Source organism: Gossypium hirsutum, chromosome A02 (genome assembly GCF_007990345.1).
Source record: "Gossypium hirsutum isolate 1008001.06 chromosome A02, Gossypium_hirsutum_v2.1, whole genome shotgun sequence".
NCBI lineage: Eukaryota > Viridiplantae > Streptophyta > Magnoliopsida > Malvales > Malvaceae > Gossypium > Gossypium hirsutum.
Window position 1 is genome coordinate 102,331,793 of NC_053425.1, and position 11,864 is coordinate 102,343,656.

General features: G+C 33.0%; 1 protein-coding gene across 9 annotated transcripts; it reads left to right on the top strand.

The window, feature by feature from the left end:
* Positions 1-484: 484 nt before the first annotated feature.
* On the top strand, positions 485-6,509 carry LOC107924636 (peptidyl-tRNA hydrolase 2, mitochondrial). 9 transcript variants are annotated; one of them, XR_005903674.1, is made up of 9 exons: positions 485-742; positions 1,568-1,802; positions 1,914-1,972; positions 2,729-2,788; positions 2,893-2,962; positions 3,697-3,766; positions 5,951-5,977; positions 6,112-6,242; positions 6,327-6,509. XR_005903674.1 is itself a non-coding variant. In XM_016855200.2 (8 exons), the coding sequence occupies exons 2-8, from the start codon at positions 1,599-1,601 to the stop codon at positions 6,159-6,161; spliced, it is 540 nt and encodes a 179-aa protein (XP_016710689.2). In that variant the 5' UTR covers positions 485-742; positions 1,568-1,598; the 3' UTR covers positions 6,162-6,509. The 9 variants fall into 9 exon arrangements, 3 of the variants coding, with proteins under 3 accessions (XP_016710689.2, XP_040935482.1, XP_016710657.2); XR_005903672.1 differs by having other exon boundaries at positions 497-742; positions 1,294-1,802; positions 5,951-6,069; positions 6,196-6,242; XR_005903670.1 differs by having other exon boundaries at positions 498-742; positions 1,294-1,802.
* The last annotated feature ends 5,355 nt before the right edge of the window (positions 6,510-11,864 follow it).

The following is an 11,864-nucleotide window of genomic DNA, read 5'->3' on the forward strand; positions in this document are numbered from 1 at the left end:
TAAACTATTCGAAAGTTTTCGTTTAAGTCACTAGGCTATTAAAATCACTGTTATATGACCTTCTTTATTCGCAATACATGCAAAAATCGAAAACTCTCATTTCCTTTTACAATTTATTTATTTTTTATGAAATAAATTTAAACGTCACTAATTTGCAAGTTAAAATTCAAATAATTTTCTTATTCAATTTTCAACACTGACTGTCATATTGAATTGAATCTAAGGTATATTTTTCTACTCATCGATGAGTATTAATTTAATGTACCGATCATCAAATTATTATTTAGAACTCGCTAACTGAACTTTAAAAAGAAACTTAACAATTTAAGAATAATTTAATGATTTAAATGAAAACTTTTAAATAATTTGATAATTATTTTGTAATTTTTTAGAGTTAAATAATAAAAATATAAAATTATTAATATTTTAATCACCCAAAAAGTAGTTTATCATAAATTACATTGATGGGATGAATAAATAGAGCCAAGTCGCTTGACTTGGAGGATCCCACTCTCTTCTTGCTTTGCTTACTACTCTCTGCTCTATTGCTGTTTTCTATTCACTTTACCCAACTTCTATTACTCATTTTTCTCCCCATTTTTTTGGCTCACTCGCAGCCTTTTTTTTTTGTTCCCTGAACCTTTTCTTTGAACCCAAACACAAAACCCCAAAGAAACCCACTTTCCCATTTAACCCAGGGTCAATAACTCCACGATCCAACTCTAACCCAAGTGCCTAATTGGTATCGTTTCTCTCTTTCTTTCTCCTTGTTCCTTTTGATTTTTGTTTGCAATTTCAGTTACCTTTGCCTTCGATTATGTTTCCTTTTAGTTATTTCTTTGGTGATTTGGGAAATGTTTGCTTCATTGATGAATGTCTAGGATAAAGTTTGAAACTTGATAGTTCAGAGATTTAGTTATTGTCAATGGTCTGAACCCTCTGCAGTTACAAACCTGATTGAATGAAAATTAGGTGTTTGGGTGTTTAATTTAATTTGATCAATCACATTTGAGAAATTTGAAGTTTTTTGGTTTGATATTGGCATTGGCTTCAGAGTTTCTAAAGTTTTGTTAACTTGATTTATTTTTATTATAGTTATCTTTTCCCTCCTTCTGGAAGCACCGAGAAAATAAATGTTTTGATACCGAAAGAAATTAGAAATGTATTTCTTTTGAACTTGAAAATGCATAATTCAACTTCCATATTGAACAATATAATTATTAAACTTTAGTTGTTTGTTCCTTTTCTAATTAATTATCATTTCGCCTTTTACCATTTACTTCTACATTTTAGCAATGTTTATTGAAGCCGAATGTCAATAGAAAAGGCGGAAAGCAGATTACAAGATGATCAACTAAATGGAGCCTCAATAAGCCCTTATTGAGTGCTTACTTGTATAGTTTCTACTACCAATAATAAGATCATTAGTTTCTATTTTCTTTCCATTCATTTTATGTGTAACATAATTGTAATTCTATTAAAATCGTCAAGGTGGGTTTCTGAAATCTGTTTAAGCACGATGTGAGTTTCCTTTGAGTCTTAAGTGGATGCTTGCTGTGGCTTTTAGGACAAAGGGGGAATTATTGTTGTACTTTAAAATGGTGGATTTGTCATGGTTGAGTGCCATCCTAGTTGGGGCGGGCTGCCTTGCACTAGGGTACTGCATTGGTAGGCACCGTCCTACATGTTTATTTCTCTCATCAAGAGGAGCTAAAGATACTACAGTCTCTAAAGTAAATAAGAAGATCAAAGAACCCTTGGAAATCGAAAAGTTGGCAGGCATTCTAGAGGATTTTAAAATGGTATTGAACTGTTTCTCATCTCTTGGTGATTGGCATTGGTATGTTATGGCAAACTATAAAGTTTAAAAATGTAGACAATGAACAACTGTGTCTTTCTTTTATTTTCTTCAGGTACTGGTTGTAAGAAACGATCTTAAGATGGGTAAAGGGAAAATTGCTGCCCAATGCAGGTGAACCTTGTTTTTTTTCTAGTTTTATCACTTATTTTTCTAGATGCAACTTTTTGCTCCTGAGATATGATTTACAGGTCAAGCAATGAATTACTATATGATTGTTGATAGGTCCTTTCCTAACTCATAATTTTGTTGATTAGATGGGATATACATATTCCTAGTATTGATAATGAATATCCATCCGAGTAAAAGTAAACCAACTGCCAATTAGAACTCTGACTGCTATTGGATAAATTGTCATTATACTTGAATGCTTGGGGTGTGATAAGCAGGAGTTCTTCGAGCAGCTCATACTCAATAAATTATTGGAACTTTTGCACTGTATTAGGTGTGACACATTTTGAATCTCATCAAGACATGGCATAGCATTTTGTAAGAAATTGTTTGCAACAATTTGGAATTCTGATTTCCTCAAAACAGGATTTAACCCGTTGGATAAGGTCATCTATTAAGTTCCTCATGTGCAATCATGCAGTTTTGGTAAACACATTTGAATCTCATCAAGTTATTTCTTGCTATCTTTTAACAAAATGCTGCTACTTTGGTGGCTTCTCATTTTGCCATCTTTTATAAGGAATTTCGTGTAAATTTACTGTCACTGATTTTTTATACTGTTAAAGAAGTGGTTGTTTGATGTGATTTGTTAACCTCTTGGTTGATTTGCATATATTTTCTTGACAAATCTTGTTCTGGTGAATCCCTTTTTGTTCAGTTTGTAATCCAACTGGTTTTGTTTTTCCTTTCAATGTTTAGTCATGCAACTTTGGGTCTTTACAAAAAACTCCTACATCGAGCACCAAAAGCTTTGAACAGGTAGAGCATTTCTGGCGTTATAATACTGAAACTGTAGTTTTTGTGCTTATCTTTCTGCCTCTAACCATGTCTCTCTTTCATTTTCTTGTGTTGTTAATATGCAGGTGGGAGATGTGTGCTCAGCCAAAGGTGGTTGTGAAAATTGATAGCGAGGAAGATATGCTAGTTTTGCAAGTCAGTGTGGTTTTAAGAATTGTTCTTGTGCTTCATATTCTGATAAATATTATGTATACTCCACTATAAACACCATCTACCTTGTTGTTTGATGAATTTGTATCAACAATTTATCGACAGAGAAAGTTATGGTCAGAAGAAAAAGCCATAGTTTCAAATAAAAGAAAAAAAGTATTGCAATGTGAAACTTATGACTTCTTTTTTGAGTATGGCATGGAAGAAATAAGTTAATGATTTTTTCTTTTGTGGGTCATAGAGGCCGTTTTTACTTGTTTAGAGAACAGTGGTGAGAGAGCTTTCATGAACTTTTAGATTTGTGGATTTGATGGGAATTGTTAAAGTAGAGGTTGATTCTTAGAAGAATATTCACATATACTTGTGGTCAGTTTCTTGCTCCAATGATATTGTGTATTCCATTTTCATATTATAATTGGTGTTTCTCTCTTATTAGAATTATCCATCTTTCTCTATGTTGTGTGTAGACAATTTAATGTTTTACTCACGAATGTTGCTGTTGATAATTCTTTGATATAAATCTTAGGACCTTGTTGATGTTTCTTTCTGGTGTTGCCAAACCTGTCTCCAAAAATGGTCAACAATTCACCAGTTTGAATGACATCTACTATTTGTTTGGTCTTATACCTTCTCCTTAGAGCTTTAATATTTATGATAATCTATCTTGGTATTTCATTTACATGGTTTTTTCATTATTAACTAGAATTTTAACTTTTCAGGAGAGGGCAAAATCATTAAACATACCGACACATATCACCATTGATGCAGGGAGAACTCAGATTGCACCAAGTGAGTGGCATAGTTCATTTTATTTCTCACTTCATAGCTTCTGTCATCCCGGGCTTGCTAAATTGTAAAGCATCACTTAACTTATGTTAGGATGATCCTAAAAAACTAACGTTTTAGACACTAATAAAATAATGCCACACTATCATTTTTTTAAAAGGCATTAAATTATTTTAGTGTACACTTCCACACCCAATTAACATTACAATTTGAAATTAATAAGTAAATAGCGGTAACTTTACTAGATAATTTGCTAGGTTTATAGATTAAAAAAATAAAAAGCATTAAGGGCAAAGCTTGGTTTATCCAGAGGTATCATTGCTGTTATTTTACTTTTTACATTGATATATTGCTTCAATACTAATTGTTTAGTCTATTGCTGCTTGGGAAAAGTTTCTAAACGAGGGTATATGTTCTTTTTGCAGCAAGTGTTTTTAAAGAATGGAAACTTGGTTTTAATTTATTTTCGGTCAATGAAAACTAAAAATCTGATCTAGGATTGGTATGATTATTTTGCATTCTTTGGTAAGATGATGTTTAGCTTTTTTCTCACTGACTACTGTTTGTTAAGAGGATTGTAGAATCCCTGATATTATTATTATTATTATTAATAAATCAATTGGTCTAGTCTTACTGTGTATATATATATATTTTAAATGTATTGATTTCATTATTTATGCTGATTTTATTCTTAAATAGTTACTTGTTATTTTCTTTAAAAAAAAAAAACAAGGTTTTTAGAATCTTAATATAAGTTATTCTCTTTTATAAATTGCAAAAGTTAAGAGCTTTTCTTAGCTTGGGTTTGTAGTTACAAATGTAAGCTATACTAGAAATCCTACCACACGTGTATGTGTGTGGAAATCACGGATTTAGAACATAAATGCTTGTTTAAGAATAACATACAATAAATAATGAAACGCATGGTTTGAAACTAATTAATTATAATAACACATGAAATATTTACAATATTAAAATATAAAAAAAGATTAAATTGTGAGTAAAACGAAATTTAAACACATAAATACATCAAAGTAACAATACTAAATGTACTAAAATTGTTCATCATGGTATTGTGATCGATTGTGAGTAATTGAATTAACAACATTATTAATATATACAATTAATGGATATAATAAAGTGTGCATATTAATATAAAAATGTGTAAAAAAGAAGCTTTGGTTGAGTTGTAAATTTAAGGTTTTACCAATCCATTGGTGTGGGTTCAAATTTTACCATATGCATATTTTTATTTTTATTTGTTTTAGTTAAAATAGAAAGAATAAAGTATGCCCAAATAATATTATCTAATTTAATTATGAAAGGATATTTCTGTGATTTCCCTTAACAGAGTTGGTGCGCGGTTGACTCATGACATCAACTCAGCCTGGGGTTTAAATAATAGTATAGATAAAAACAAGTTATGTAGGTCCTTCCATCTTTGCCTTCTGTGGCTTGTTTTCTGTTCTTCTGCCTTCTTTATAACCCTTAGTTAATTCATTGCTTTAGCAGTATATAGCTAAAAAAAGAAAAGATTGGGGGAAACTGTTGAGTTTGATAAGAGATGGTAAGGGATCAACAAGAGAAAATGTAGAAGAATCAAATTCTAGATTGGATATGTACCAAAAAGGGAAAAAATTCTAGGTTAGGATATTTTGCTATCATTGTTGTTGTGTAACCTTTACTGGGTGGTGTTATGAAATCTGTTTTTTCCTACTTTTTCAGAACAGTTAAATAAACTATTATTATCTTAAACTATTGATCCTATTGCGGAAGTTAGGAAGGACAAGCTAGGGAAACATTTTGATGCTTGCTATGAAGGTGCTTGTGCTTCTATAAATGCTAAACCTCAATAGTTATTCTTATTGTTAGAATTAGCATTGGTATTGAAAAATCAAGTTGTGGAGACCCAAGGTTAAAGAGAGAAATAATAAATTGCCTGATTGTTTGAATTAGTATCTGAAGCTACAAGCTTCAGAACTATGGCTTCTGTTCAAACATCTGCGTTGGTTTTAGTCATTGAGTGGAAATCAAATCTCTTCATTTTTCTATATCCCAAGCATACAAACGCATTTATGTTCTTCATTTCTCTATTTTCCTAGCATATGAATGCATTTAAGTTCTTAGGTGAAGATTTCGATAGCTTTTTCTTTCTAAAGGCTTTTTTTGTAATATATTCATTTTCAGATTCGAGGACGGTGATGGCTATTCTTGGTAAGAGCATTATGTTGTAGGCATGACAGCTTGGGTTCAATTCTAAACAACCCCATTTCCCTCCGCCAATTATCAAAAAAAGAAAAAAAGAAGTAAAAAATTCTACCTTCGATTCCATTTAATGTTATTTGCAGGTCCTATTGAAATGGTGGATGATGTAACTGGTGGACTGAAGCTATTGTAATGATTTTTCTCAAAACCATCGAATTTTTCCGCAGAATCCTCCCATTGAAGAAGCTTGAGGAGCAACTTCTAATTTAACAAGGTTGTGGTTATTTTCATCTACGTTTCTTTAAAGATATTTCGTCCATTAACTTTAAAGTGAAATCCACTCTATACTTGGTGCTAGATTCTTAGAAACTTTTGTTTCGGTTTTGTGATGATGGCAAAAAGTTGCTGCTTTTTCTACTCGGTGGGTTTGAAGACAATTGGAGAATTGTTTCGTGCTATTCAATAACGCTTTAGATGTTTGGCTTCATGAATATTCAATAACTTTGGGGATTTTTATTATATTCTAATATTTTACAATGAATTTGCATTGCAAGTAAAATGACTACACAAATTAGGAACAAAAATAGCATCATCTGCATCAATGTTATAGGGAAAAATGGCTTAATTACAGGTTTAGAAACGCAAGGCTTTCACCATTTAACGTAGGCGCTCTAACTCTATTAGAAGGCTTTGTGACAACAATTGTTGATACGTGATGGTGATGAAGAGGTCGGTTCATTTGTTACAAGCAGAGAGCCAAAGTTGGAGCCAAAGTTGGATGAAGTAGGGAGAATGGAGAAGGAAGATCAAGATAGGTGAGTGCAGAAAGCTAAGGTTTAAAGGGAGTAAAAAGGTGCCAAAAAATCATTCATCGTGGTTTGAGGTATATATAGGTGGAAGGCCCTCTTACGTAATTGTGTCACGTCACTGACAGTACGGATTGACTTGCTTGTATAGTTGACCAAGTGGCAAGTCTTTGTTGAGATAATACGAGGTTTTTAAGTTTCAGTAGTACGAAGTTATTAAATTTCAGTAGTCCCTTAGTGGTCCTCGGTGCCCTCTTTATGGGCAGTGTGAGGCATATGGGTGGTCGTTATTGGGTGACTCGTTTGATGGCACTAGATGGAGAGTCGTTTGCCGGTGCTTTTTAGGTTGCCAATAAACCTTTTTTCATTAGGGGAAGAATGCCATTAGGTGACCATCTTGTTGCAAAACAGCCTCTATACCTCCGTTTGAAGTATCACACTCTACAACAAATTCAATATCAAAACTTGGCAACTGTAGGACTGGAGCAGTCAAAAGAGCTTGTTTCAGTTTATCAAAAGTATTCAAGGCCGATTTAGACCACTGAAAAGAATTCCGTTTAAGCATATTGGTTAAGGGAGCAGCCAATTGGCCATAATGACAATAAACTTGCGATAATAACCAGCAAGTCTCAAGAATCCTCTGAGAGAAGTAAGAGGTTGTAGTTGAGGCCAATCTAAGATAGCTTGAATCGTGCTTGTTTCAACCCTTACACTTGCCGTTGTGACTTTGTTTGTCGGCAAAAAGCATTTAGAACACTTTGGATAAAGGCGATGAGCACGTCACAATTCAAAAACTGTCTACATGTGTACTAAGTGATCTTTCCATGTCTAAATATAAATCAAGAGATCGTCAAAGAAAACTAACACAAAGTGAAGTGAGTATGAAATACCGCGTTCGTGAGAGCCTAACAAGTAGATTGGGGCATTTGTCAACCCAACTGACATAACAAGGAATTCAAAGTGCTTGTGATGAGTACGTAATGTCATTTTCTCAATATCTGTAGGGAACAAATATGTATCTGAAAGCAGCTAAATCTCAAATCCAACTTTGTAAAATACTTTGAAACATCAAGAAGCTCATCTACTATCGGAATACGAAATCCATCCTTCATTGTTCTAATGTTTAACTCCCTGTAATCAACATAGAAGTGCCAAGTCTTTTCTTGCTTTAGTACTAACAAAACTAGTGACCTTGTTGAATCATTTAAGTACATTTTCAGCTCAATTTTATCCTTCTATAAGTGAGGTGTAGATCTTGGTAGCAAACAAATTTGAATCTCACATTGCCTTAGAGGTGGTAGGCTCGTTGGTTCTTGAAATAAGAAGTTAAACTCAGACAAGATACTTTTTAATTGGTTTGATTCAGTGGTGCGCTCGCCTATCTCAGAATGTATTTGTATTCCCTTAAGCATAACCCAATCAGAGGAATAATATAAAAGCCTATTAAAATATTTATTAAAATGGTCAACTTTTATTCTAAAAATAAAATTGTGGATATATTGATAAAAAAGATGAAGATTGTCTAACTAGTTTTGTATTGTCAAAAATTAAATTATGTGGCATTAGATACTTAGAAGAATTTTTTAAAAAAATTCTTCATGAATATCAAAAACTAAAAAATAAAAATAAAAATTTCTGGAAAAACCAATATTTCTATAAATTACCACCACCATGGGATGAAATTTATATAAAAAAGTATGATTCTTATTTAGAAAAGCGTAGTAAAATAGCTGGCGTAGAATTAAAAAGTATAGATTCTAAAGGAAATAGAATTAATTTTGCAAAAGAAAGAATACCTATGTATTGTTTACAAAGTAAGGCTTCTAAACAAGCTAAGTATAAACTAGTTAGAAAATATAAAAAGAAAAATATAAGCTATTTATAAAAAGAAAAAATAGAAAATATAAGCTAGTTAGATGGAAATCAGGAAATAAGAAAAATTCTAGTTATAATAAAAAACAAATATGTAAGAAAACTTTGGATTGGACTTAAGCCTTAGACTTGTTCAGCGAGCTTATATTAAATTATTCGTAAAACCATATTAAAATGGGCCTACTGGTCTGGTGGTTAAGTGGAGTGTTAGTTGGTTGGAGATTCTGTGTTTGAATCCTTACGCGAGCAAGGGAATTATATTTGCTTGAGGTGTGTGGCGTGTGGTGGAGTTCAAATTAAATTGAAATTCTGAGTAGTGGATGCTAATGGGTGGTTAATTGAGAAAATTAAGGGATTGCGGGATTGAGGGGTTATCATATGTTAGGTTAGATTTTAATTTTACTCTTTTCCCCCTCCCCCAAAAAAAAAAGGCTTGGACGACAACCCTCTCCCTTCTTCATCTCCTTCTTTTGTCAATTTGTTCTCAAACGCTACTACTCTCTTTGCTATTCGTTCGTATTTACTCTTCCGGAGTTCGCTCTCTATTTTCGTCGGTAGTGATAAGTGATTTTGGTGCCTTGTAATCTCGGTTTTTAAGATTTTAATTGGGGACCTAAGTATACTGTCTTGACAGCTGAGAATCGGGTATAAGGGGTTGTCTCGTGCCGAATTGTAGTGGAAAACGTTAGGAGGTTTCGAGGTAAGCGTTAATTGGATGTTCTAAATTTTTTATAGTGTGGTGGTTTCGGATTAATCGTGGTTTCAGGCTGATTTTTGGGTGTTGGAATGTCGTCTGTAGGTTCGGGAATGCTCGTGGTTGTTTTAGCAGTATAAACAATATAGGTGTGTACTCGAATCGCAAGAAAACGCATTTTCAGAAAAAGTCGAAAACCTTTTTGTTGACGCCACACGACCGTATGGTAGGCTATGTGGTAGGCCGTGTACCATAACACAGGCGTGTGATCAACGAGGCCAGGCCGTGCGCGCAAGACACGACCTTGTGATGACCAGGTAGGCCACGTCCGACACACGGGCTAGAATGATTTGGGCTGTGTGGGCCATATGGGCGTGTGGGTTCACACGAGTAGTGCACAAGGGCGTGTGGGATTCTGGGCTAGGTCGTGTGAACCACACCGCTAAGGCCAAATTAGGCCGTACGAGTCACACTGGCGTGTGGGCCTGCATGGGCAGGTTATATGGGCGTGTGAGTCCATTTAACTGAAATGTGTTCTAAGGTTGCACGGGTCGTCCAAGTCGACTATGAACCTACTGTAGGGTCGGTAAGCACTACTTAGACCCTTAAATACATGAACTGTATGTATGATGTATGTACTGAGCAAGATGATTATATGAATGAACACTGAACTGTATGTATAATTGATGTTCATGTATTATCATGTCATATACTGTATGTTGCATTACATTGGGTTGGGATGTTGATATTTGGAGGAAGTGTACTGAAAGACTCTTAAGTCTATTATCTGGCAGCTCAGCTGCAATTTATTGATTTTGTGCCGCATTCGGTACTACTTGGAGTGTAGGGATGGGTGAGTGTTTTAAACCCCACATGGAGTGTAAGGATGGACGGAGATAGTGTGTAGAGGCTGGTTGGGTAAGACTCTGTTTACTAATTAATACATATCTGATACTGAAATCGAAATGGGCTAAGGCCCGAACTGCTACTGAAATTGAAATGGGCTTCTGCATTTGACTGATGACTGTTGTTTGATTGTATGCATGTCTTCTGTGGGGATTACACATTGAGTTTATGTAAATTCACCCCTTTTGTTTTATCTGTACAGGTAATCCCCAGATTTAGACGGATCGGTACGGTGGAGGACTCAACATTGACCACATGTTTACTGAATGATTTTAATTTCATTTATGGTTTTTATTATCTAGTTTTGGGGTATTTTTGATGTAAATTGGACTTTTGGATGGTTGCTTTTACTCTGGATTTTCACTGTTTTCATGGATTTTTAAACTGTAAACTCAACAAAAGCTCGGTTTAATTCAAAACGATATTTTTCCTGAATGCGAACGATTTTCTTTAAATATCACGGTTTTTAAAGCTTCCGCTACAGAATATGTGTTTAAATGAATCAAATTAACGAGAAAATAAATTTTGGAATTGACGAGAGATAAATAGAGGCTAATGAACGAAAACGATTTTAACTTGATAACTTTGATTTTCAAATTCCATTTCATGTGACATCGCCAGATTCGGCCATAACGTCTAGGCCGGGTTTTGGGTGTTACACAATAAAATTATTAGATTTAAACCAATGATCTATACTAAATCAGGTATAGATGAATTTGACATACAAATTAAATAATTATTAGAAAAACGATTAATAGAAACAACTAATAATCCACATTCTAGTCTAGACTTTATAGTTAGAAATCATGCCAAAATAAAAAGAGGAAAAGCTAGAATGGTTATTAATTATAAAAGATTAAATCAAAATATTATTTTTGATGGTTATTTTATTCCAAGAAATGATATTTTAATTAATTAAGCTAAACAAGAAAAATATTTTAGTAAATTTGACTGTAAATCATGATTCTAGCAAATCATGCTAATAGAAGAATCCAAGCCTTTAACAGCTTTTAGTGCACCTAATGGATATTATCAATGGAAAGTAATGCCATTTGGATTATGTAATGCACCACAAATCTTTCAAAGATGGATGGATTCTATATTTAATAAATATAAAAAAAATTGTGTAGTTGATATATATGATATTTAGATATTTTCAGACACATTAGAATTACATAGAAAACATTTAAATATTATTTCTCGAGAATTCATAAAACATGGAATCATACTAAGTTCTAAGAAAATATAGCTAGAAAAATCAGAAATATAATTCTTAGGATTAAAATTATCCGCAAATGGTCTTAAACTACAAGATCATATTATAGTAAAAATAAAAAAATTTCCTGAAAAATTTGAAGATAAAAAGCAGCTTCAACAGTTTTTAGGAATTATTAATTATGGAAGAAATTTCTTTCCTAACTTATCTGAGAAAAAATAGGTAGGTTATATGAAAATTTAAAAAAAAGGATAAACCCTTTATCTGGTCTAAAATAGACTCGAAAATCATAAAAAATCTAAAATCTGAAATTAATTAAATTCCAAAAGTTTATTTACCTAAATAAGGTGATAAATTAATTTTAGAAATAGACGCTTCACAGAATCATTGGGGTTGTATTTT